General features: G+C 39.7%; 2 protein-coding genes across 5 annotated transcripts; both read right to left on the reverse strand.

The window, feature by feature from the left end:
• Positions 1-11,863: 11,863 nt before the first annotated feature.
• On the reverse strand, positions 11,864-16,250 carry LOC103706682 (PHD finger protein ALFIN-LIKE 2-like). Its single transcript, XM_008790878.6, has 5 exons — positions 15,976-16,250; positions 15,864-15,896; positions 15,500-15,722; positions 12,435-12,555; positions 11,864-12,355 (listed from the first exon to the last, which is right to left on the reverse strand). The coding sequence occupies exons 1-5, from the start codon at positions 16,073-16,075 to the stop codon at positions 12,101-12,103; spliced, it is 732 nt and encodes a 243-aa protein (XP_008789100.3). The 5' UTR covers positions 16,076-16,250; the 3' UTR covers positions 11,864-12,100.
• Positions 16,251-16,299: 49 nt separating this feature from the next.
• On the reverse strand, positions 16,300-26,632 carry LOC103706683 (uncharacterized). 4 transcript variants are annotated; one of them, XR_005514567.3, is made up of 6 exons: positions 24,487-26,632; positions 23,939-24,369; positions 19,152-19,210; positions 18,465-18,560; positions 18,174-18,288; positions 16,300-16,432 (listed from the first exon to the last, which is right to left on the reverse strand). XR_005514567.3 is itself a non-coding variant. In XM_039133025.3 (5 exons), the coding sequence occupies exons 1-5, from the start codon at positions 24,649-24,651 to the stop codon at positions 18,236-18,238; spliced, it is 804 nt and encodes a 267-aa protein (XP_038988953.3). In that variant the 5' UTR covers positions 24,652-26,632; the 3' UTR covers positions 17,857-18,235. The 4 variants fall into 4 exon arrangements, 3 of the variants coding, with proteins under 3 accessions (XP_038988953.3, XP_088570051.2, XP_088570050.2); XM_039133025.3 differs by lacking the exon at positions 16,300-16,432 and having other exon boundaries at positions 17,857-18,288; XM_088713925.2 differs by lacking the exons at positions 16,300-16,432; positions 18,174-18,288 and having other exon boundaries at positions 18,455-18,992.
• Between the last annotated feature and the right edge of the window lie 73 nt (positions 26,633-26,705).

Below are 26,705 nucleotides of genomic sequence, written 5' to 3' on the forward strand. Positions count from 1 at the left end.
GTCGATCGGGCTCACATTCCCGTGCTTGCAGATATTGGAGTTATGTGGTTGGCCGCTAGTTTTCAGTACTTTTCCAGGCTGAAGAGGGCCCAGTTGCATTAGAGAGATCCAATGGCTTTTTCCAATTTACATTTAGATGAAAAGATGATGATGTTTGTCTTAAAGAAGATGCATAAGGTAACAAACAAAACTGTAAGCTTGCTATCCTGTGCTGAGGACTTTAAGGCTTATATATAACTAATATAGTGCCAAAGTCATAGGTCTCCCGGCAGCCATACATCCTATGCATCCTAATTATTCCTAATTGCCTGAAGAGTAGAATAAATCATCACAGCCCAAGGAAGTATAGCATGTAAAGGGCGCAGCAGCTATCAACGTGGCCTGAAGGAAACAGCCAAGGTAGCCTTTAAAGGGACTGACGTGCATGGGCAGAAAAATGTTTGGAGCCCACATCAAAAAACAACATCCCATGTAACTATATTATTCCATTTTGTAACTTCAAGCCGACCAGAATGACATTCAGAATTTTTGTTAACTAGCATCAAGTCAATAGTCATCTCTAGTTTTTCATAAAGATCACTTTGGCTTACGAAAGATTGGCGATTCTAAGTACAATTTAGACGGCTGATGCACATAACCTTTCATAATTATTATAGATGGTTATCTTTCGATGACCAAATTAAAGTTAGGTTTTACAGTCAAAACTTCTAATAAAATTGAAATTCATGTCTACCTCTTCGAGATTGTTAATATTCGCATGCTTTGATTTGATCATGTTTAGCTCCGTTATTACTTGAGACCGATTGATGCATATGAATTTGATCAAAGTTCAAAGAAGAAAAGAAGGGATTGAATAAATCCATATGCTTCAAATTAAATCTCCAGAGTTCCAAATCAAAACAGTGTCCAATTGAGATCTGAGAGATCCATGACAAAGACACAGCAGGCCTGCACCTACCCAAAATGAGATCCCAGCTGATCCTCCCCAACCCCCGACCAATGCCTCGAAGACCCGAGAGAGGCATGTGGCGCCTCAAGGTGGTTGAGCTTGGGGCATCAGAAAGACCAAACCTGCCCTTAGAATCCAATGGCAGATATGGATACATAGTCCATTGGAGAAGTGTAGAGAGATGATGATGTTGATGATGATGAACGAACAAACTTAAACATGTCCATTAATTCAGATTGATAGTGATCTAACGATGTCATGGATGTCTAAGTTGATGATTAAGATGTTAAGAAATTCTTAATTTAAAAGAACCAATGAGCCACACGCAAGTGCGCACGTCATCATAAGGTGCATGATATTATTATTATTTCATCTAGAAGCAAGCATGCGTATATCCTATTATACGAATGCGACAGGCATGTACAATACATGTGCTCTGTTCCATAGAGAACATATAGGGATGGCCATGATATACTTTCTTGTTTGGATAAGATAGCCATTTAAGTAAATTATTCTAGTGTTAATTTTTTTTAATAAAAAAACAGATATTGCTCAAATAAAAAAATAAAAAGAAAAATAGATAGAGTAGGACAACTTTGATTAGAAGATGGCGTTTGATTTAAAGCTCTATCAATAATTGTGATAAAATTGGAAATCTCGCATCAATGAAGAGAAATATCCTTTGAGAACTACATTTAGGCCATGACGTTGTATTGTTGTTCATTTATTATTATTTGGACGGTGAGGAGGGTTCGAGGCATAGGAAGTTAATTGACTTAAATACCTATCGTGGTGCGATTTTAACTTGTGCTACCGATCTAGTTGGTCCTAATTGCTCAGTACGGTAAACAAATCCATGCTAGAGCGGCCTCCTTGCTTAATTGAGAAGGATCCACCCTAGCAGACTCGTTCCAAGGCTTTTCATCTTGGCCGACTAATGTTTCGGCTGAGGTATCAGTTCTAATATGTTGGCCGAGGAATTAGTTTGGATGGATACAAACCAATATCATATAATTGATATCTCGATTCTTATAAACTCGGCGGCCAAATATCATCGAAAAACCAGGTAAGGACCTCACCCCCTTGAGCTATCCTCTCCTTTCTTTTGGGGTCGTTGGGAGCTCCAATGTCGGCCGATGATCGCCGGATTTTGGCTGAGAAGGAGAAAACTCTATTTTTCATGTTTTGACTAATGGAACTTATATTTTTCTTGATTCCAGCTGTTTCCGCCGCTGGGGTCTTCCTCCGATCCCTCACAGTGGCTGGAGACCATGGCCAGAGTTCCAACTATGGGGATGCTTGATTTTCTTAGTTTAAGGGATCAGAACCCTTATTTCTTTGATAAAATTGGTGTTGTCGGCGCCAATCATCACTGGTTGCCATTAGTTGGCCGTGGGTCCCTTGACCCCAGGAACCACTACAACCATCGTTTTCTCCCTTGAATTTGGCCGGCGAATTGCTGGATTGATCACAGGCAAAATCTTCCCTATTTTGATACATCTTGTCTTCTGTTTCAACAGTCGTTGCCAGGTGTGGCACGTCACTGACACCACCATGGGTTGTCGGTCGCTGGGGGTCGCTGACCACGAGCACCGTTGAGAGCTTTCCTCTATTTTAGAAAGGAGAGAGAGGGAAGCAGAGAGGGCCTCATAGCTCTCTTCTTCTTCTTCCCTTATTTTCTCTCTCCTCTCTCTAGTTCTTCTTGTGGAGTGATTGATCATAACCCTATTTGATTTTGATGAGCTCAAAGCATCTGAGTATATCTCTTGTTTACTAATGAATTCAATTGAGTGTTTCAGTGAAAATCTTGTCTAAAGTGTTTCTAGACTTGGTTCATAATATTTTGGATAAGTTAAGAAGTCAGTTTGAACCAAAGTCTGAGACTCGAGTCGACTCCAGAGTATTACGAGTCGACTCCAAGCGTATCAGAATCACTGGCACGAGCTCGAGTCGACTCCGGATCATTACGAGTTGACTCCGACTGAGAACAGACAGACGAGCAGAAAGCATCAACTCAAAACCTGTCAGCGAGTCGACTCCTGAAGTGCGCGAGTCGACTCCGATGTTTACCGAGTCGACTCCGATGTTTACCGAGTCGACTCCGGAGTAGTATGAGTCGACTCCAAGGAGTTACAGACAGAAAAGTCAGAGAGCGAATTTCGACCCTGAGATTCGAGTCGACTCTTGTGGAACGCGAGTCGACTCCGATGGTTGGTAGGTCGACTCCAAAGAAAGCGAGAGTCGACTCTCAGTGGTTCACAAGGCAAAAGTCAGAGAGCAGTTTTCGGACTCTGAGATTCGAGTCGACTCCCGCAATGCGCGAGTCGACTCCGAGACAGCGCGACCCCAAAAAGACAGAAGACCGAATTATTGTCTCTGAGAGCCGAGTCGACTCTCAGACAGCTCGAGTCGACCCCAAGGCAGCGCTACACCAAAAAGGCAGAAGGCCATGTTTCGGAAACTGAGAGCCGAGTCGACTCCAGAACAGTCCGAGTCGACTCCAAGACTGGACGAGCCAAAAGACAGAAGATCGGGAGTTCGGGCTCTGAGCGCCGAGTCGACTCCCAGGATTGTCGAGTCGACTCGAGTGGGCCAGGTTGAAAATTGGCTCCGTGGACTTCATGGGATGAGCCGACTCCGAAAATGCCAAGTCAACTCCAGAAGTTGGCGAGTCGACTCCGGGTCAAGTCGAGTCGACTCCCAGTCGAAGAGGCCACTTTAATTCAAATCCGGAACAGTTGCCGAGTCGACTCCAGAAAAGCATGAGTCGACTCCCGCTACAGCCGAGTCGACTCCTGATCGCGCGAGTCGACTCCGACCCCCAACGGACATATTGTCAGTTTGTGCAGAATGTGCAGAACGGGCAGAAAAAGGTGTCTAACGGCTAGTTTCCGTGGGGGATGGCTTAAATAGCCACAGAGGACTGTAGCAAGGCAGAGAAGCACCATTCCATTCAAAGAAATCAAGCATTCATTCTCTGCATACTTGTCTTCAACGAAAAGAAGAAAGAGCGCCATTAACTCCATCCAACTTCCTCTTCCCAGCATTTTAAAGAAGCCTCCTCCTGCATTCAAGTCGACCAGACATTCCAGAGGAGACTCAAAGTTCAAGAAGCCCTACTCTACTCCAACTCAAAAGTGTTTGAGGGCTCTTAACTTCTCTCTAGTTTATATTGTAGCAAATCTGCTTTTTAAGAAGCTCAGTTTTTCTGTTTGTTTCTTATTCTTTCCATATTGTCTTTGCTTGGTTCAATCGGGGGATTGAATCAAGGGTGTAGAGGTTGGTTGGTGAGCCGAGTGTAAAACCAACGTGTAAGGGTTCGATTGTGATCCCGGGAAAACAATCGGGGTGGTTCTAGTCGGTGAGCCAGGAAAAACCGACCGAGTTCGTTGTGAGCTCGTAAAACAACAAGTTTGGTTGTGAGCTTGTAAAACAACCGGCTGTAATCCAAGGGGTTATAGTGAATTCCCAAGTGAGACTTGAGGAGTGGACGTAGGAGCAAGGGTTAGCTTCGAACCACTATAAAAGCCTTGTGTTTGTGATTGTTTATCTCTTTCTTTTACTCTCATTTCATTCACAGCACATAGCAATTAATTAACCATCTTGGTAAAGCATTAATTAGTCATCCACAACGTTTTAATTGCAAAATTATTTTAAAACCCAATTCACCCCCCCTCTTGGGTTGTCTATCTGGGCAACACTTCTCTCTCTTGCTCTCTCTCGGTTTATCACTCTTTCTCTCTCTACTCGTTCTCTCGCTACATATTTTAGTGGACCAATGGCGGGTCTAGATACTTTGTAAAATCAAGTTGATCCTTAAAAGAGTCATGGCCATTGTTGTATGACCTAGAGCTTCAAGCAGGTATTGGTTTAAGGTCGGCATTATGTAGCCATAGGAAGGATTCCAGGTCGGCGTTATACGACTGTACAAGGGGTCTCAAGTTTTGGGGATGACTTCTCTCTCTATCTCGGTGTTTTCTCTCTCTAGTTGATCCAAAAAAATTCTTGATTAAAAGAGATTGGTGGGTAGTCCTGAGTTACTACTTGGTGGTGGACCCTTTACGTCAAGCAGGGTTTTGCGCACCTCGGTCCAGAGATTGCAGCGTGGGTAGGTGATTAGTCTGTTTGGGTTGTTAGCAAAGAGGTAAGAATCCTTGTACACTCGCCTGGATAATTATAGATATTTTGTACACATACATTTGATATGCTAATGATCAAGATAAGTAAGATACAAGAAATTTTTTGTGATGGTTTCCGTATTAAATAATATTATGATCATGTATGCTTGTGATTGATAGCATGATAGATGCATATATGAGTATAATTTGCAATTGCATAATCGTACTAATGAATGTGGTGCTCTGGACTAACCATGTTATATTGATTGCGCCATCGCGGATGAAAAATATGACACTTATCGATTGCCTTGTCATAGACTGAAAATGTGACACTTATTGATTGCCTTGTCTTGGGTCGGAAACGTGACCGTGGTTAGTCTAAAGCCAGAAATAACATAAATTGATGTGTGTATGTGAACTTGATTAAATGAACAAGGACTTTAGGCCGATTTCGTTATCATCAATTGCCCCGTCGCAGGCTAAAAACGTGACCTATTGATTGTCCGTCATAGGCCAAAAATATGATCAAAATTTGGCCAAAGTCGAAAAGATAATTGATTCTGGATCCGGATTGGGTTAAATAGGAATGGAATGAAAAGCTGCTTAAAAATATTATTGAAGATTGATGAGATATCGTATAATATATCACTCTTGAGTAGTTGGATTTCTATTCATATTTGGTGTACATATGTATACTATTTATTCGAGTATTTTTGATAGTCGGTTTGTGATTTTAGTAACAATTTCCTGCTATTGTCAAACTTATATTATTATGTTGGTATAAATGTGTGGGAATTCTTACTGGTCTCTAAAGTTCACACCATCTCTTCTTTATTCCTGTCAATGTTGCAGGTGACTTGGTACTAGGCTATAATTAAGTGAAAGGATGAGTAGATAGACCATCACTGATACTGGTTGAATGATTAAATTTTATAATTGTACTAGTTTTGTTAATTATTATGAATTGAGATCATTATTGTTCAATGATATCGAGATTGTAATAAATTTTCAGGCCTTCTATATTTTCTAGGGCTTTGCGCTATAGAGTATGCAACCGCATCACATAGCCAACTCAGGTGTTGGGTGCGAGGCGTGACAATATTCTTAACCCCTTTTATATGGTTGGTTCTTGTATTGGTAGGTGTCTCAGATATGCTGTCAATTTTATGGCCGATAAGGTCTCGCATGTCAGCAAGAAGAAATAAAGGGCTATTCAAATAAACATATAAAATATGTTTATATGGCCAAGAAATATGGCCAAGAAGAAATAAACATATAAAACTTCCTCCGAAAAAAAAGAAATTAAAGGGCTATTCAAATATGGTGGTTTGTTTTTTCATGTTGCCCCTATGAAGTCTAGCTAGGTCCAATGTCGGCATGAGCAATTATCTAGCATCCTCCAACAATCTTGAGTGATTCTAAACATTATTCCTTTCTACTTCATGATATATTGTTGTTATTATCAGATATGTGCAGCTTCCTTTTTTTTTACAGCAAAAGTTTCCAAATATATTTCAATATATCTTTGACATACCCGAACTTCTACATGACGAAGAACTCAACCCGTCGCTAGCAAGGAGTCGCACCTGTTTGTTGGATATGGATCTTTTAACGTGAGATAGGATAATTTTTAGGATGATAGGTGTAAAGAAAAAAACTTGGGGCTTCTTTGGCATTGTTGTTGTTCTTATCTATTTGTTACTCCATAAATGAATGGAGTATTTAATTGGTGAGCACCTCATCCTTGAGGACTTGTCTTTTAGAAGATCCATGATTCAAATCCTGGATATTTGATTGCTCAAAATAAATAAGTATATATTGCATATATATATATATATAGGGGATTGGTAGTAGGTTATCAATCTACCCTTTTTTCGTAGACAAAAATATCCTTACTTTTTATAATTTTTAAGAATATTTTATATCTTTTTACAATCCCACATTAACTCACCCTCTCAACCCCCAATTAATACTCTCTCTCTCCTCCATATATATATATATATATGTGTGTGTGTGTGTGTGTGTAGGTATGTATATGTATGTATGTATATATGTATAGGTATGTATATGTATGTATGTATGTATGTGTGTACATATATATACATGTATATATATACATACATACATCTAGGTATGTATGTTTGTTTGTTTGTTTGTATGTTTCTTTATATATATATATGTGTGTGTGTGTGTGTGTGTGTGAGAGAGAGAGAGAGAGAGTATTAATTGGGGGTTGAGAGGGTGAGTTAATGTGAGATTGTAAAAAGACAAATAGGTAAGGGTATTTTTTGTCCAATGAAAAATAGGTAGATTGATAACCTACCATAACAGAGAGTAGGTTATATATATATTTTGATGTTGAAAATAGTATTTGCACAAAACATTTCCTATTCCTTGATTTAGAGGACGTAATCAAACTTTGCTTCCAAATGTTTGAAAGATCTTACAAACAATCTAAAGAAAGGGGTTTCATCACACATATTGTTCATTAGTCGACTAGTTTATTCATCTTCTTGGGTTGTTCCAAAATAAAAATAGAGCAAGGGCAATATTGATCTCCTTGGATTTCATCACACATATTGGTCTCCATGCTCGTCATGAAGAGCTCATTTGTCTTTTTTTTTTGGAATGGATGAAGAGCTCGCTTGTCAAAACATTGGACCTGCAACTTTCATCATATTTCTCTTCCCCTCTCTCTTAATGATTTCTTTATCTAGAAAAAAGCGAGAAAAGAGCCACCCGTTCCATTAAGACAATAAAACAAACAATATTTCAAAAGAAGGAAATCTCAGGATTCCAAACCTGAAAATGACTTAAATACACTTTTAATGAAAAATAATTTAACATGGTCGTTTTAAATTGGGGAAGAAAAATAAGAATCCAAGGAATATATAGAAAATTAATGCAAATTAATATCCATTTAAGGAGATAAAATGTGCTAACATCTCTAGGAAGTTTTTGAACTTCACTTTAAGACCATTTCAAGTGACTAATAAAAGTTTAGCTCAAATATGTTTAGGTATATGACAGTTTGAACTTGACATAGTGAACTAAGTAACTTTGTGTTGACCCAGTAATTTCTCATCTTATTCATATCTAACACTCTATCCAAAAATGCTAATTAAAAGATATTATTTAGATTCATTAATTTTGTATAAATATCCAAAATTTTCGTAGTACATAGTCGGTGTGGGACTAAATAAATGCCTGCATCGATCGTGGTTTGCAGCCCTATAACATAAAATTCCCTGCAGCGGAAATAATTATACAGTTCCCCATACAACGGAATCCAACATGGTGAAAGATACGCAAACAAGGTACAAATATATCTGTATTGATGTCCTCAAATCATGGCAGAGGATTAGGCTCTTTTGAATGATATGAGGGCTGGGCTCTCAAAGGACGATGGGACGAGTAGGTTTGTCTCTGAAGCTGTAATACTGGCACCCAGTAAAACCACAATCATCTACCAAAAAAGTAAAGAAAGGAAAAAACCACCGGCTAGTTTCCTCGGTAGACAGGAATTCCTTGCTCTCGAGTATAGAAAAGCTCATTCTTGATTATAATGATTACGTAGAAACAGCAGCCACTTAAATCACACAGCATGCAATAGACCACCGGCCATAGCTCCCATTGATTTGACTTTGGAGATGGCCGGCCTTCTTTTGATGCTTTTCCTTTGCCTCTCCTTGCAGTTTCAACCGAATCATCATCATGTGCCACCTCCAGAAATAAACCTCACAAAGCCACAAGACCAATCAAAACAAGCTAAAATGCTTCAACGACCGAGTCCCACAAGCCGCAGAGCAGCACTGTTCCTCAAAGTGATAATTGCCGAACACACCGTATTGGGCAAGTGGATGAACGTCTAACACTAATGCCAAGAGGCCTCTTCTGCCTTTCTATCATGGAGGGGATCTTTCTTCTCAGCCACAAGTGTACTTGGTGGAAGCAGTTCATGGGGGGGACACATGAGTTGGATAGCAGACCAACTAATAGTTCAGACCGATGAAAGAACAACGTGACGTTCCCCAACTGTTCTAGGATTCCTGCATCAAAAATGAGACGGGCTCTCAAATTTCAATCCACTGGTATATATTCTCGTGTGATGCTCGCACTGCTGACCACCAAGCAAAAGAAAAAGACGCCTGCACTACGACATGGCTTCGTCCACAGCTTATGTCAGCTCTGATCTCCTAATGATTTTTATATGGTAATCCATGTTGGCTTTCGGTGTAAAAGATGCAGCATTTACATGTGTGCCAGCTTTCAGGTCTTGAATCGCACAGTAACTTCGGCATGATAGAATCCATTTGCTGGTGCAGCTAGTGGCCGGCATGCATCCTCTTTATCCTTGCAACTTCTCCAGGATCGGCATCACCCACATCTCTCTCTTTTTCCTATCCGTGGTGATGTGAGGATCAGCTTCACGGACAAAACTCGTCACCTGACAGGACAAACCAACCAACCAACCAACCAACCAGAAGTAACAGGGATATATACAAGTCAATATAGCAGACAGTCGTGAACCATGATCAGATTGCGGAAAACTATTCTTAAAAACCTTGTAGTGCAGCTATTTGGTGCTGACTAAATGTGTCTGACCTTTTAGAACGTGTAGGAATGGTACCATCATGTAGACGAGCACACCACCGATGAATGCGTCATGAAGGAGACAACATCATCTTTTAAGAGTCCACGTCCGTTGCAGTGCTACTATTGCACCGCGGTCCTATACTATTATGAATAGCCACCACATCATCCATCTCTAAGACAGCTAGCCCTCATTCATTCCTCAGATACAACAAAGGCACCATTAGTGCAATATACAGCATGTTGCGATGGTGGAGAGCCGCCTGTATCTTAGATGAATGATGTGGCGGCTATCCACAATGGTATAGGAATTTCTGGTGCAAAAGTCTCATTGTAGAGGATCATGATTCCATCTTTTAATAGCCTTAACTACCCTTCATTGTAATCTTCTTGCTATTTAAGCCACCAACTTTCCCCATTCTCTTCCTTGGACCTAGGTCCACACGATCATCACAAAATTCACAGGGTGCCTGGACCAACAAACAGCTGTTTCCTGAGCTTCCTAACCATGGCAAATGGACGGCATTCTTCAGATTCATTGCTTTAAATATAACTGAACTTATTAATTAGATTGGATTTAAATTGACATAGTCTAAAAGCCTGTTTCGTGACCTGTTACCTAGACATTTGAAGTTGAATGAATCGGTCGAGAGGGAGTGGTGGATCGCAAGATGTCTCACAAAGATATATATATATATATATATATATATATATATATATATATAATGGCCCAAGGGGCTTCGTCTCTCCTTGGGACTAAAAGTGGGCTCCCATTGAGCCCACTTACGCTAAACCATACAGGGCCTAATACTGAGAGTCGATTACGTGCTGATACTGGGTTAGGATACCTGCATCCCGGGTCCAGCCCATTTAGGAAGCCAGATCCTTATTGGCCCTGACAAGAAAAGAGGCGCTCGAGAGGGATATCCTGGGGGTTGCGGGCCCGATAGCTGTAGGGAAAAGAAGACAAAAAATATCTGGCCCTTAGGGATAGCGATGCTTAACCCTTGAGCCCATTTTAAATTGATCCAGGTTGCTGTAAGTTGGGTTAAATTACTTATTTAATAAAAAAAGGTTAGGTTTGGATTCGGATTTTTCATCCGTTTGACAAGCGGATCAAGTTCGGGTTGATAGATTTTAGATTCACCTTTGTATCCAATCCAATCCGTATTTGGTTCAACCCGACCCAATGGCCACCCCAACTCCCTGAGGTGACACCTTCAAATCATGTGCTGCCTAATTAATGTTTAGAAGCAACGATGAACAGGTAGAGCATCACCTTTTTCTTCTTTTTCTTTTTAATTTTTCCACCACTTTATCTTGAAACAGGCTGAGCTGGCCTCCAAATGTGATCACTTATCACTTCCAAAGAAGACGAGATTATGATCAACAAGATTCCACGAAGTACCTATATGGTGTCCATTTGAATCCTGAAGCAATGTCTTCTTTACCATGTGAAGAAAGTTGTGAGAACTTTTAACATCATAAACGGAGTCATCAGAGTGTGTGCATGTGAGCATGCACTAGAGAGCTTATACAACTTAAACTGTGAATTATGAGTATGAACTGCATGCATTGGTTTATACCAATCCATATTCATTTATCCAGCCACCATATAAGTTATAACCACATTTTCAGACATTCCCCAGAGGGCTACAAGCTAACCAAGGGAAATTTTTACAACAACAAATTCCATCTCGGTTTTCAAAGCCATAGAGAGACATCTTTTCCGAATGACTTCAGGATTATATCAACCATTTCATGCAAGGTCGAGGGACCCATGCCCACCTTTAGGTGACCAGAGATCAAATCTGGATAGTTTTGGGTGGAATACATCATTTCCTGGTAAATGCCTTCCTCCCAGCACTCTTTTTGGATCACATCCAAGTCTTCAACCAACATAAAATCAAGAGAGCCATATTTAGGACGGGTCCTTTTTCTTCTTTTCTTTCTTTCTTTCTTTCTTTTCGGTAAACTACCACAAATCACTGAATTTTCAAATGTAATATTTTGAAGCTATCAACCTGCAATATCTCCCGGTAGGAAATCAGGCAGCTAATTATGTCATTGCCCAAGTATAAATAAGTTGCCATAAATAGATCTTTGTTTTCCATGCTATTGACAGAGAATACAAAATTAAGCAACGTTCAGATGTAATGGATATTCAGAAGCGTTTTCCTACAATTAACCCAAACATGCAAAATAGTCAAGCTTGGTTGATAAAAGGGTGAAAAAGTAAAATTCGTTTCTCAAATGTTACTGTGAATTATAGATGACTGGAGCTTCCTGCATCATAATAGCACAAATCTCTTTCTAGATGAGCACGAAAAACAATACAAAATATGGACTGTCACACCTAAGCTATAAATGTTAACGAGAACAAAGTCAAGCTAATTTACTGGTCTGAAATGGCAAAATACCGGACAGCAGGATTTTTAAGTTACTGCCTTCCTTTCTTTGAATTGCAGTTGGGGCATTTGTATTGCTTTATGTTCTGAGCTTTTGCTGGAGTTATCTTCACGCACTTGCCATGGAACCACCTCTCACATATATCACAACCAATCCAAAACTCATCTGCAGCATAGCTGCCACCACAAGCGCCACAAAGAGTTTCACTGTGTTCATCATCATCATCTTCACCGTACCCCTCATCAACTGTCTTTGAATTGCTTTTTGGCTGTCCATCGCTTGACCTCTGAGGAAACAAAGAATGATCGACAAATTTATTTACTAAAAAGAAAGACATAACTACTAAGACCTCCAAAATGTCTTACCTTTGTTGAGAGTTTGGATTTACTTCCATTATCCATGCCAGACCTCTCGTTCAATTGCCCACTATCCATTATCACTTCAAAGATAGTTGGAAGATCATTGATCATGCTAAACAAAAGTTTCCTGTTGATATGGCAAAGATAATTTAATAAAATCCTACAGTGTTTGCAACCATATTTGAAGTACAAAGTAGGTCAGATTGCAATCTGGCAATTCCAAACAAATCAACACCAGGCACCAACAAGAACATCGAGCCAATATACCTTATATGACTGCATGCATCCTACTCGTGGACGATTAATGAGTACACCCAACAGAAGCGGTTTTTACCATGTTGCGCAAGCTTAAAATACAGAACCTAATAAAACAGTCCTTTCTAAACACCGATTTAACCTTCAACTTTCTTTTGAAGAGCTCTTTCTTTTAAGTAGAGTTGCTCTTACCAGAAAATTTGGTACCAATACGTAGAGCTAATAATTAATGCGAGCTAGATCCATATCATGGACTCATTGATTGTGGCTCCCGAACCTAGAAAACTCCAATCATTTCAATTACTTGTCCAACAAATTGGGCCTAACTGAATACAGTTGAGTCAACTGAAATAAAGCCAACCCAAACTTTGAACTGTTAAGAAAATGAGTTATATCTAGGTTCAAAGCCTGGACATAAAGGCGATTTGTGCCAAATCTACATCAGATCTAATCCTAGAATCAGCTACAAGTTGAGAGACCTTCAACTAAGTCTCTTGTACCCCTCTTGGAATGTCCCTCTTCCCTGATAGGTACTGAGTGTCTTACTCCCCCCCCCCCCCCCCCCCCCCCCCGCCCCAACCGTCCCAAACCAAAAAAAAAAAGAAAGAGGAAACCACAAAGGACCTGAGAGACGGTGCTGCTCCCTATTTGCCCTTCAGTTTAAAAACCAACAGGAGATCAACTTAATGCACGAAATAGTTCATGTATGTCAAATATAAGAATAGTTTAGTAATGTTTGAAAATAAGTTGCAAATTTTTTTTTGCTACCTCAGGAGGATTGTCAAACAAGAGTATTGTTCGTGAGCAGCTTATGTTTGGCTCAACAGCTGGCTTGATTAGCAACCCAGTGAAGCTAGAGCTACGCTTGGCTTGCTTAAGACTAGCTCGATTAAGTTTGAAATAGAAATAAATGGACAGACAATATATTATATTATTATTTACAAATAAAACTGTTTCTATATGATATAAAAGATTAATATGAATCACATTTAAAAATGTATTTCAATTATAATATTGAGATATGGTGGGAAAACTAGCTCGGAGTATATCTAATTTAAAAAACTTGACTAGATCTTTAAAGGAAAAAAAAAAAAAAAAACTTGAGCTACATTTCAGTTGCTCTATCTCAACTCATATACACCTCTGTTTCTAAGCTTCTTTTGAGCCCTTCCTTCTGTCAAGAAGTTTCAAGAAGGTCACTAAGAGAAATCTCATGATGTCTGTTGGAAAAGAAGAATAAAGAAAATACATTCAATACACTCATACAAATTCCAAATCGCTGAAGTAAAATGAAGCATCACACGACTTTGGTGTTAGAGGTCCACCATATTTAGAAGACTCACACCTGAGTGGCCATTTGAAGACCCTTGAGGTATAGGAAGATCGATAAGTTTAGAATAAGACTAGTCCACAATCAAGAAAAATCAGTAGTAGAAATTTTGATGGACGCCAAAACCACAATCCATCTTAGTATGCAAAACTATTTGAAAGAAAGAAACTTTTGCTTCAGCTGTGAAGACGGATCTAACATAAATACATCCTCCAATTGTTGGAGGCATGATAGGTAGGCCTCTTGTGGGTTCGATCTCTGGCAACTCTATAAAGGGCAGCATCATTTTCACCTATCCTGAATCAATCCTGTAACAGTTACATCAAACCCTCTAACATCATCCATGAAAGTTAACTTACCATTTAAAAGCACCAATTTCTAGTAATGGTAAAAGCCTTTCGGTCGTTATTACTACCAGAAGCCAGCTAATAGACAGGCACCAAAACATATATGCCAATAGTAAGTCAGAAGGATAAGCACTTTAAATTCTAAGGAGAAACGCAGACAACCTCAAGAGGCCTGGGTCAGTAAGCATCAGCAAAGGCCCTTTCTTGAGTAGTTACTGACGCTCATGCCCAACCTTAGCATTCAGACAAATTATATTCTAAGGAGAAGTGGTAGATGCCCTCAAGAAGCCTATACCAGCAATAACCAGAGCCCCTCCTTGAGTAGTTACAAAGGCAACATACCAATGTAAACTCTAAGATATAGGCAAGCCACCTTGATCAATGTTACTATTGTTTAATTTATTATGACATAAGGGTCCGAGAGGCCTAACCAGAACCCATCTCCATAAGAAATCACACCTAATTACAAGTACATGACAAGTAGGTTATAGTCACCTCTCACCCAAGAAAACAGAACATGATAAATAGTTTCCACAAAAATCACACTATCATCCTCAGAACAATGTATAATGATACAGGCAAACTATTCATTATCGTCAATATCCACATGCATTATTATTAACTTGGATTATAAAAGGACACTTAACACTATCATGACAGATCATTAATGTTACATGTTATCCAAAAAAAAATACAAAACTACAAACAATGTATAAGGCTTATCACAAATAGAATATCGAAGTGGTGCACCTGATTCTCCTACTGTACTAAATAGAGTTTGCATCCTCATCCTCAATCTAATATATGTAAAAGTGTACAAGAGATTAGCTGTAGAAAAAATGAGAAATTTACATCACGCCAGAATTATCACACCACTTTTCTTCAATAATTTTCACAAAAATATGCACAACCACATCCAATAGATTCACAATCAGGTTTTGAGAAAATTTCTAAAGTTTTGCAAGCGAATAACCAGCCATCCTCATCACTCTATATCACATAATCAGCAACATAAGAGCACATCTCTTTTCTTCCATAAATCATGAAACACAAAGAAACACACTATAATAACAAGGCAAAACTATATCTAACAAATTAAAGGAAAGAGAGTCGCGAAAGCCAAAAGTCACCACAAACACCTCTCATTTCGGTTCAGGCGGACCCCGAGATAGAAGGCGACGGAAAGGAGCCAGGAGTCGCTGTGCACGGCGACTAGGGACAGCCAGTCCTTGCGGTCCATCCCGTCCCTCGCGAAATTGATCCCGAGCAACGGCTCCGGCAGCTCCGGCGGCACCTCCTCCGCCGGGAGATTCACCTCCCACGTCTCGTTCGGGTGCCCGTACAGACAAAGATTCTCCCTTTCTATCCCATGGAACCAAAAGGGCAAAAAAGAGAAAAGAAAAGTAGCAACGGTTACCGCAAATTCCGGCACAAATGAACCCTAAATTTGAGAAAATCGTAACCAAGAGAGATCCGATATGGGATCGAAGCAATCGAGGTCACCTGGACGGCACTGCGCGTAGAAGGCATTGACATCTGAGAGAAGGTGAAAGAAGGGTTAGCGGAAAGAAGATTACGAGCACTAAAACAAAGGGAGAAGAATATAAAGTCCGACCTTCGGTGAGAGCACGGACGATGGCGGTCCTCCGGCAGCTATAATCTCTGAAGATTTCCTCGACGGTGCGAGGAGTGGAGGAGATCCAGCCCACTTCCATGATTGACGGCGGAGATCAGAGGGACAGATCCGCCGTTATCAGCCGCTCCGAAGACGAGAACAAGAAGGAGGAGGAGGAGGACGGAAGATTGGGAACGAAGGCATGCAGCGCTCGCTGAAAGCAGCGGAGAGAGAGAGAGCGGCGCTCGATCGATTAAAAAAAGGATTTCGAGGTGGAGTTGGAGAAGGAGAAAATAAAGGGAAAGTTTTATCCTTTTTCCAACCTTTTCACCCGATGGAGACCACGTATCGTGAGATACCACGTGGACCTTTCTGCGTCGGACAGAAGCTAACCAATTCCTTAAGAAGAACGATGTTTTCACAGCGGGCGGCCGGGGAGGAGATCCATAAGGTATAGCTGGGTCGGATTAGGGTACAAAAAAATACCAAATTTTCTATAAGCTCAATCTGAAGCTCAAATAAAAATGAATGCAGTCTAAGTCCCAGCCCGATCAGCTCTACTCGAAAGTAGCAAGATTTGGGTTATATTAGATTGGCCCTGATCCAAATGGGTCTAAAAGAGTTCTTATCAGAAGAGAGTGCCCTGGGACATTGGCATGGCCCATCCTTGGATACCCAGCGCTCGTTTGGTTCGCGGGAAGTATTTTTCCTCCTAAGAATCTAATTCCTGGAAATCAGATTTTTAGGAAGAGAATACATAGGAAAGTACTTTTGGCATGTTTGATTGATCATGGAAAAATGACAAATTTTCAAAGTGCTTATGTTTGGTTAACCATCCACTTTCTTGAAAAAGTTATGTATAATTTCTATTATGCTCTTAATAAAAATTAGGTCTTTAATGCCTTTTTAATGCTTCTTTAATGTTGAAGGGTCTTTTTGGAAAAAAATAAAAAAAGAGTGATTTCCACCTCATGGAAAAGTAACTTTCCTGTGTTTCTCATGAGAAAGACTTTTCCATGAAATGTGGGAATCATATTTCCAGGGAATACCATCTCTCTCCTTTGAAAACTCCAACCAAACAAGAGGTATCTCATTACTTTCCTGTTAACCACACTTTCCCTCCTTCTTTTCCTGCGAACCAAACGAGTCCCTAGTCTAGTCAGAAAGAATTTTTATCATAAGAGAATGGATGCTGACAGTATGACAAGCAATAATTCCCTCGTCTAGGGTGGTCATGGTATAGAAGGCTGCTCTACCATGTCTCACTTTGCTCCACAAACATAAGCCTGCTCTCCCATGTTTTAGCTCCACGAACAGAAAATAAATGCCATTCAAATGTTCTCATATCAATAAAATAAAATCCTCTTTGACGCCAAGCTTGGAGTAGACCTGTGCAAAGTAGACTCAATCCACTTGGCTCAATTTTTGCCAAGCTTGGACTGAGATTTTCAGTCTTTTAGATCAGGCCGAGCCTCAACTTTTTAGACCCGACGGTATTCAAGGCGAGCTCGGGCTTATTTTTTAACCTGCCAAGCTTATTCATTATATGAAATTTTATGCATAAATGTTTATATGAATTTTAAAAAGGGAAACTTAAAACTCTAATCCTAAAACCTAATTCTCTCCTCTCGTCTGCCCCTCCCCCTCTATCTTCGTCTCTCTGCGCCCCCGGCGACCGCTCTCCCCAGCCCCACAAACAATCATGTCTAGCTCAGATGAAGGCTACATTGTTTGTCTTTGTAAAAATATACCAAACCGAAGTCACTTTATGGAATGATCCAGAAGGTACTCTCGTACTTTAAAGATCATATTTCAATCCATACGTAAAACTGTGATGAGATTTTAAGATCCTTGAAGTGATTAGAAGACTTTAGACTTGGAGAAAACTAACCTTATCCTCTTTTATGAGAAACATGTATTTATGCAGAGAATGAGACGATACTCGAACTAAATGTCCAGCCAAGACAGATAGATAAACCTACTAAAACTTGAGGAGAAAACATTTTGCAAAGGTTGGTTATAGTTACTTGCTAGGAGAAATCCAATGATGCAATATACAAGTAATGTTATCAAACTCTACGTGGTCATTCTAAAATGGTCCTTGAGGGAAGACTCCATGCTCTTCTATATGTATGTTGCTTCTTTACATGTAACAAATTTCAGGACACAGCCAGCTGGGATGGGTACCTTTGTCTCACCTCAACAAAGCTCCTACCATACACCAGCTGCATGGCCACAAGTATCTGCCAACTGCTTTGCCTCAGTCCTTCTGTACCTTCAACCCAACCATGCTCCCAAAATCTGTGGTATTTCCTGTAACAGACCAACCTGACATAGTTTAATGGTTCCGCAATAGTTGCTAGTGAACTTGCTGACACAGATTATCATTGTAACTTACCAAAAAAAAAGCCAAGCTTATACATAAAAAATTACCAACAAATCTTAAAAAGCAATTACCACGGAGTAGTAAAAGAGCATCTGAATGAAACCTGACATTTGCAGTATATCATCTTTTCTTCCGCACATAGTTCTAAATGCTCCACTGCGGCAATTCACGCACCATGAAAGAAGAGTCATTCTTCTCTCTAATTCACAGGGTCAAAAAATCACACGGAACAAATTCTTCAGACACTGTCAACTCGTAAGCCAACTGTAAGGACAGTTCTGCTACAGTTAATACAAATAAATACCATCTTGCAACTGTTAGAACTTCTCCACAAAGTCACGATATAGAGTTGTATTTTCAACAAAACTACAAAAAAGAAAAAGCATAAAGCCATAAATTTCCACCAGTCAAGAAGGAGCTAACAACCGCTTGATGCCAGCCTTCTGCTCTGGTGTAATTCTAGAGGGGAACTTGATTTGAAATTTAATCCTCAAGTTCCCTTTCTTAGATGGATCTTTTGTAATCGGCATCCCTTCACCTTGTACGATTTCCTCATAAGTGGGGCTGATTATGGTATTGATGGGAATGGTTAAATTTTGACCATCAAGAGTTGTCAGCTGTACAGTGTAACCTGTGAGAGCTTCAACAAGTGAGATCTTCTCGGTGACAATCAAATCATTCCCATCCCGCTTAAAGACACCATGAGGCCTTTCATCAATGATGAAAATCAGATCTGCAGGTATTAAGTTATGCAGCTCATTGCCTTTCTCTGGAAATGTAATCTTTGTACCTTTCTTCCAGCCAGGTTTGATATCAATTGTCAAAATCTCCTCCACAGTAGTTGGCCTCCTACAAAAGAAATATACAAGATATCAACCAGATGATTGGTTTCCCCCTAAGGTCTAGTCCTATGGAACTCTCTTTGCTGCAGTTTATGATAATCAGTGAGTATTCACAATATGGCCTTCCACCCCAAATTGAAGTATAAACATATTTGTAGGATGCAGGAGCGCCCTCCACAACCCCCACCCCCCCAACACGCACACAAAAAAAAAAGGAAAGGAAAAAAAACATCCTGGTGCACAAACAAAACAACAACAGAAAAAAAAGGCACTCGCACTCAAAACAGAGGATATGTATTTTCTTAGATTTGGTAATAAATATAATATAATCTTTTTTTTGGATAAATAGAAGACATAGGATAAAGGAGCAACAAAAAGCAAGGTAATTAAACTCCACAAGACGTAAACTCAACAACAACTCTCAAACTCATTTGCAGCTAGAGTTCAGCCAATTGTACACTGTATACCAATATATCCAGAAGCGACATAAATAACTTGGAACAAACTCCAATAATGACTGTACAGGTAATTGGGAAAATGGTGGGCATGCGATTTACCTTTTCAGTCCAATTATATGTTTCAGCATATGAGATTTTGTGATTAAAGAAATAAATAATTTAAGCAGTATACTGAATTAATGCAGCAGCAACTATGTGGTAACCACACATGCCTCTTGTATAATGACACTTGAAAAACTGGAGAGCTACATTTATAGTTTGGTTGGTGTAAAATCACATTGCATACCACATGTAACATTAACAATTACAGGAGCCGATGGACCTAGACTCACCAGTCAACAGTTTTATGGTCTACTATCTGCAGTCCACATTCAATCTAAACTGAACAAATTTAGAGTAGGGGTGAGTAGAATTCAGGAGTTTCTTGAAGAAAAGCCTTTGGTTCTGGAGATTATCAAGAACTGTTAATATTTAAGAGAAGCGTCAACTTATCAATACATTATCATGAAAAGGAAACTGGAGCATTTCATTTCTACCTTTTTAATGTGTAACCCCAAGTTACATGCTTCTCTCCAGAGTTGTGAAGACCTCATTAACCAGAGAAGAGCTCAAGGAACTAAGTTAAAATCAACTGAAAAGATTGCACAAGGCAAGCAAATTTTGTAACAATAGATCCAAAGCTGTACCATTAACTAGTACAGGCAGTTCCCTTTTTAATATGGCCAAATTGAATAGTGATAGGACCTAATATGGAAAAACCTGTATCATGAGCTCATCCAAGAGGAGAGAAAAGATGTTACAGAAATGGTATGATTGTTTTACAATCGCACTGGGCGGAAAACCACACTCAAGTATATGGAGCCTGTAATTGTATACATCTCCAGGATATTGCCAATATAGATTAAAAGTGCACAGTTAATGCAATGAACTAAGCACAAGTAACTTTTATTCACCCAATATTTGATTTCAAAGAACATTTTGACCAAGTTCAAGGGCAAAATGCTTCAGCATGACTGCTTTAATGAAACAGGACCCAAAACCAACACCATACCTTATCATATGGTGCATACCATATCAATGACTTATTTACAAGACATGAAGGGGCTCCACTGAGTGCCAGAGAGAATTGCCCACATCACTAAAGCGATGACCTGTATCATAACGTTCCATGCAGATATGTTTAAGGGCCAATATGCAACAGCTTTGGTGACTCAACTTAAATGCACATTACGACCACATCAAACATATTTTATCTATTCAAGATAGGACAACAGTTCCCCACTCCTAAATCCATTTTGTTCATACTTCGTGTAATCACATGATTCTGACAACCAGATCTCAAAGAATTCAACTTGATATATTATCTCTAAACCACAAGCTCCATTGAACATCAAAGGAACTCAAAAGACATTAAGAAACAATAGGACCATTACAATGATTCTGTTCTCAGATTGACCCATCAAACCTATCAGACATACCTCCTATGGCTTATCTTTGCAACATTTAGGCCGCATCAGTGATGGATGTTTCCTTACATTAATATGTAACTTGTCTCTTCACTAGTAATATCTAGTAATAAACGTAACAACACTTACTTATTTTGATCATTATTTGAAACTTAACAATGCATACGACTGCACACTTTTTTATACGAAGTAAAACTGTAGCGGCGAAACACCTTGTACTAGTGTTTGACACTGACATTTATACTGCCATTTAAGCAACATGGGTGGATTATAAGGAAAAAATGAGTTGCCATATTTGTGCCCACACATGAACTCAATACAGTAAGTGAGAGGATTATTCATACACAAGGAATCAAAGGCCTAAATATGGCTTTTAGTTGAGTTTGAAATGAAATGTGTATAATTATCACCGTTATTTGTGGCACCAACAAAACCTACTCCATGCTCACTAGATCACCAAGCTTACTTAACGGTGACAAAGAATGGCATGCAAGAAAAGAAAATGAATCAACACTCATGACTGATAAAACACAGGATCTTGTACCAGAAGCTAAGAATATGGGTGAATATGAGCTACAAAATGTAATATTCTGAAATTATACATATTGAATCATTTTTTGAAATAACCTTTTTCAAAAATGATTTCACATTTTCATTGAAGCTCACAATAAATCTATATGATCTGCAAAAGAAGAACAAAGAAGACGATAGTTTAATGAGCTTTGTTAGCTATGGACAAAGCATATTTTATAAATTAAGATACACTAGTAATGAAGCATGAAAAAGTGAACCAATCGAAATGACTAATATTATTTGCAGTACAATTATACGAAGTGGCATGATATCATTTGTTTGCAAGCATGAATTCTTTGAAACAATTAAGTTAACAAAGGGAAGTAGCAATGGTGGACAGTTTTTTTTTTTTAGATGAGAAGTGGGAGCATAAGAATACTGAAATCAGCAATAAGAGACAAATCAACAGAAGCAATAGATAGATAAAGATGGAACTTACATGTTAGATTCCTACTACTCAGAATTGGCGTGGGATGACTTAGTAAGCATTATAGAAGTGGAGGAATAAATTAAGTTTGCAGTGTAAGCATTCACCTAAAAACAATGACTAGTTTGTGATGCCATCTCTAATAGGCCAACAACTAGAATTGACATACAATCAAGCCAGCTCATCACCATGCCTAAAGCATTCAGTTTCATGCACCACATTGTACCAACACTGGCACACTCCAACGTGGATAGCTATGTACCCAAACAAAATTCTAACGATACAGATGCATGTTTGATCACTTTATGATCAAAAACTGTTTGTGTCCCCTAAACATTAAAACGCACATTTGACCAGACAAATTATACATCCCAGAAATTCTAAACATAGTCATAGGATGCACTGTATTAACAATTCTATCTCATATATTAACATCAAAGAACATATATGGTATGGCAGTAAAATCAAAAAACCTACAGATCTTGAAAACCATAAACATGTGTACCTTGACATTAAGCATCAAGTATCAGATGGAAATTGAGAGACCTTGCACAAAATACTCCCAACATCAAGACTCTATACAAGATAATCCTATCATCAAGATAATAAAAAACACTTCGCCATAAAATAGCACACATTCCCATGGATCACTCATTGAAGATATAACAAGTGAAGGAAACCTGTAATCTATCCATTTGTTATCAGATGTTATCTATCCACTGCACTCCTAAATGTTAAGTGTCCTTGTTATGTAGGATTATTACCACTCCAATATTGCCCTAAAGTATAATGTCAATGATACCATGGCAACATTGAGTATAGATTATATAGTTCCTATAGCATGTAACCTCTCTAACTCTACCCAGGCATGGGTTGGGGGTGTATCTTTCATACGAAAGCAGGATTCACCTTCCTTCGCATGAATCACTGTTGGATCATCCACTAATCGCATTGAGAGTTGTGCAAGCGGATGAAGGATGTAGTTGGGAGTGCTTTGAGATCTGTATGGTGGGTGGTCCAATGGTGGATTTGCACGAAAGAAGGTAAATCCTTCTTTCACATGAAAGATACAACCCTGATCCCTCTTGCACATAGGTGTAAATGAATTGTGAGATATAACCAGTATGCATCAATAGACAACCTCCCAGCACAGGTGAGTGGATTTGGTTCCAGGTGGAATGTTAAATTGTGTATCTAGGATGTTATTCGACAGTGCTACAATTTGTTGTGGTGCATTAGGCAATACGTAGTTATACAAATAAAGTTTGTGCAGTAGCCCTAACATATATCAGTGTTATTCCTTCACTCATCAGAAATCAGTGTCATGTAGAAAAACTAAAAATATACTTATTAAACTGATAATGTTGTACTGCAATGTAATGTATATGGCTTTTAACCACCTGAAATGCAATAATGCTTAACAGCATTATACATTATAGTGCATTATACATTATAGTGCACTAAAGTATATCGAATAGTGCATGCAGATACAAGAAAAATCATCGACCAGTTATCCCTTATACCAGAACAATATGACTCCGTTCCCCCTAGAGACATAGGGGTCTGAACCACATTTATTGGAACAAAAAAAGGAACACATCATATAATGCAATACGGTAGCTCCATCAACCTAATTCCTGGGTTGAGCTAAAACTCATAAAAATGATGCATTGCATAAGCTATACTATTACATAAGAGAATTAACACATCAATAACAGAAAATAGAAAGATACGCAGAAATAGATTAGCAAAGGCATATAGAAGCAAAGTATTTTGGGCATCGGACGAAGAAATTGAGCAACTCGACTCACCCATTGGAATCCATCACATCCCTCGAGATCTTCATCTTCTTCGTCGTCCCCTTGTACAGATCCTCGAGGCTGCAAAGCAACGTCCGCTCGATCTGCGGCGCTTTCCTGGCGGACGCCTCCCCGCCCCTTCTCCCTCCGCCAAACGCAGAGAAGATATCCTCCCCAAAGATGCCTCCCGGGAACCGAGCACCGCCGCCGCGGGATCCACCTGCTGCGGCGTCCCCCATGCCCCCACCGGCTGCCGCGCCGAACGGGCCGGAGAAGCCGAAGAACTCGGAGAAGATCTCGTCGGCGCTCCGGGGGTTGAACCGGAACTGGGCGGCGCCGCCGTGGTACCCCGAGGCCCCGCCGCTCGGCGAGGGCACCTGCCCGTTGAGCCCTTCCTCACCGTACTGGTCGTAGATCGCCCTCTTCTGCGTGTCGCTCAAAACCTAATTTCAAGAAGGACCAAGAAAGGAAAAAAAGTCGAACTCCAGGGTTTTAATGTAGGGTTTTTGGCCAAAGAGAGAAGAGCAACGGCTCAGAGAGAGAGAGAGAGAGAGACGGACATCATAGGCTTCGGAGATTTGCTTGAACTTGGCCTCGGCGTCCTTCTTGTTGTTGGGGTTCTTGTCGGGGTGCCACTTCATGGCGAGCTTGCGGTAGGCCTTCTTGAGGTCGTCGTCCTTGGCGTTCCGGTCGACTCCGAGGATCTTGTAGTAGTCCACCCCCATCTCCTCCTCTTTCTCTTCTCTTTACCTCGGTCTCTCCGTCTCCTCTTTTTATATCTCTATCTGCTGGGCTTTTTTCTTCTTCTTCCTCTCCATTTCTTTTAAATTTCTGTGCCCTTTTGGCTTATCTTTCGCTCTTATGCTCTCTCTGTGCCTTTTTACGACTGCTCCTCTTGGATTGGTTTGTTTGGTTTCAGAGGTGGAGAGAGAGTAAAGAGTTGAGAGAGAGAGGCGCAGGAGAAGGGAAAAAAGGGTTTTGGATGGAAACCGAATTCAAGCTTCCGCTTGTAGAATCTTGGGGATCTGAATCTTTGGATCCTGCGAATAGGCCAAGTCTGGTACCGGAAGTTTAGCATGTGTGAGACACGTGCTTGGAGAGAGAGAAGTGGCCAAGATACCGCCGATAGTTAAAAACGAAAAAAAAAAAAAAATCAATACCATCAGCCTCGTGTCTCGGGATAACTATGACGAGTCGTATAAATATTATGAAAAATATAAGAATCATTATATTTCATTATTTTTTTATTATAACGGAGCATTACAGCATAAATAATAATCATTATTTTCAGTTGTGCATTCTTTTAAATAAAATACTTTTTTTTAATTTCAATTCTTTCCCTTGAAATTCTCTCCAAAATTAATTGCATGGTTCAAAAATCCATTATTTTATCTAATAAAAATGAAGAAAATACAGCCATTAACTTTCTATTATTTTCTTTTATAACATCAGTATAACAATCATTACTTCAACAATCACTGTACTATTATATAATTTAAAATTATGTTTAAACTTGTTATTTAAAACCATGCAACAATCATAACCATCCATGTATGCTACGCAGGCCTTGGCATATAGGTTTCGCATGATACATGCGATAATATGTGCAGCAGCATGGTGCAATTTAGCTGTGATACAAAGCATACAATAATTGTAACAAGTTCGAGAGTCCGGCATTTGATCGACATACTTCCTTTGTTCACGGATGAACAGGAGAGCTCCAGTTTCTATCAGCAACTCTGTGAACCATGAAACAAAGAGAGCTCAATCACCACTCATTTTGTGATACATGAAACAGCTCAGTTCCTGCATGAAGATCTCCATCATGAATCATGAGAAGCATCAACAAACAGAAAATGAGCTTGGCCACAGGCAAAGGTAGCTCCTATCTTTCACCCAAAGGTTGAGAAATGGATCTCAACCCTCCGCAAGCTGGTTAGGTTTATCCAAAATCAGCCTACATATACCATCTATCACCGAGGAGATAGAGAAATGGAAGGAATTATCTCCCAACAATTACTGTCTTTAGTCCAGAAGAGTAACTAGTAGGGCTGGGTTTAATCTGGAGCTCAGCTTCAATATTACTGCAAGGTGAAGGTTCCTCCAGCCTACACAACAACAACAACACTGCAACCTCGTCTCGCCTTTCTCTGACGAAGAACTGCAACCAGACACATAGATGATGATACGGACAAAGTGTTGTCAAATGGATACAAGCAGGCCAAGTTTTGGCCAACGAGAAATAGCAGCTGCCAAGTGACAAGGAATCATAGACAATCTAACCACAAAGTGACAGGAAATCAGGGGAGAAAGTATCAAACATCCAGAACAAAATCTATGACCTTCCTTGGTTAGAGCCCCAAAAGATAGCAGTGTGAAAAAGGAGATGAACACTGAAGCGCAGCAATAGGAATTGAAAGCAGCCAACCCTGGGGCCACTTACTGTAGACCTGCTCGAAAGCAGCCATTGAAGACAGTCTCCCAGGCTTCCAGCAATTGCTCAAAATGCAAAGAGTAATTCCAGGAATTGAACTGATAAGGAACTATGAGATAACATCCGCTGAAAACATAGGCTGACGCCTTTCCTAAGCTAAACAAAGTTCACTGAAAAAAAAAAGAGCATGCCCCCTAACAATTTATAGCACCTGTTACTTGACCAGCTGCCCAAATTTGCAGGTCTTTAGTTTGTTGTTGCCCATTATCAGAAGAACGCGCAATTGCATTACCAGCATTCTACTACAATACTATATAAGACAATCTAAGGTGTATTCCAAATAAT

The sequence above is a fragment of the Phoenix dactylifera genome, chromosome 17 (assembly GCF_051530095.1).
Source record: "Phoenix dactylifera cultivar Ajwa chromosome 17, Ajwa_hap1_PhDact_Kaust_v1.1, whole genome shotgun sequence".
In the NCBI taxonomy this organism is placed as follows: domain Eukaryota; kingdom Viridiplantae; phylum Streptophyta; class Magnoliopsida; order Arecales; family Arecaceae; genus Phoenix; species Phoenix dactylifera.

Bases quoted from the DNA above. Each gene is read 5' to 3' on its own strand.
- LOC103706682 (XM_008790878.6), bottom strand. From the start codon at position 16,075: ATGGAAGTGGGCTGGATCTCCTCCACTCCTCGCACCGTCGAGGAAATC. The intron at 15,897-15,975 runs GTCGGACTTTAT...ACCTTCTCTCAG, and splicing joins CGTCCGTGCTCTCACCGAAG to ATGTCAATGCCTTCTACGCG. The intron at 15,723-15,863 runs GTGACCTCGATT...TCCATGGGATAG, and splicing joins CTACGCGCAGTGCCGTCCAG to AAAGGGAGAATCTTTGTCTG.
- LOC103706683 (XM_088713924.2), bottom strand. From the start codon at position 24,651: ATGGGGGTGGACTACTACAAGATCCTCGGAGTCGACCGGAACGCCAAG. The intron at 24,370-24,486 runs GTCCGTCTCTCT...TCTTGAAATTAG, and splicing joins AAATCTCCGAAGCCTATGAT to GTTTTGAGCGACACGCAGAA. The intron at 19,211-23,938 runs GTGAGTCGAGTT...TTTCTTTTGTAG, and splicing joins GATGTGATGGATTCCAATGG to GAGGCCAACTACTGTGGAGG.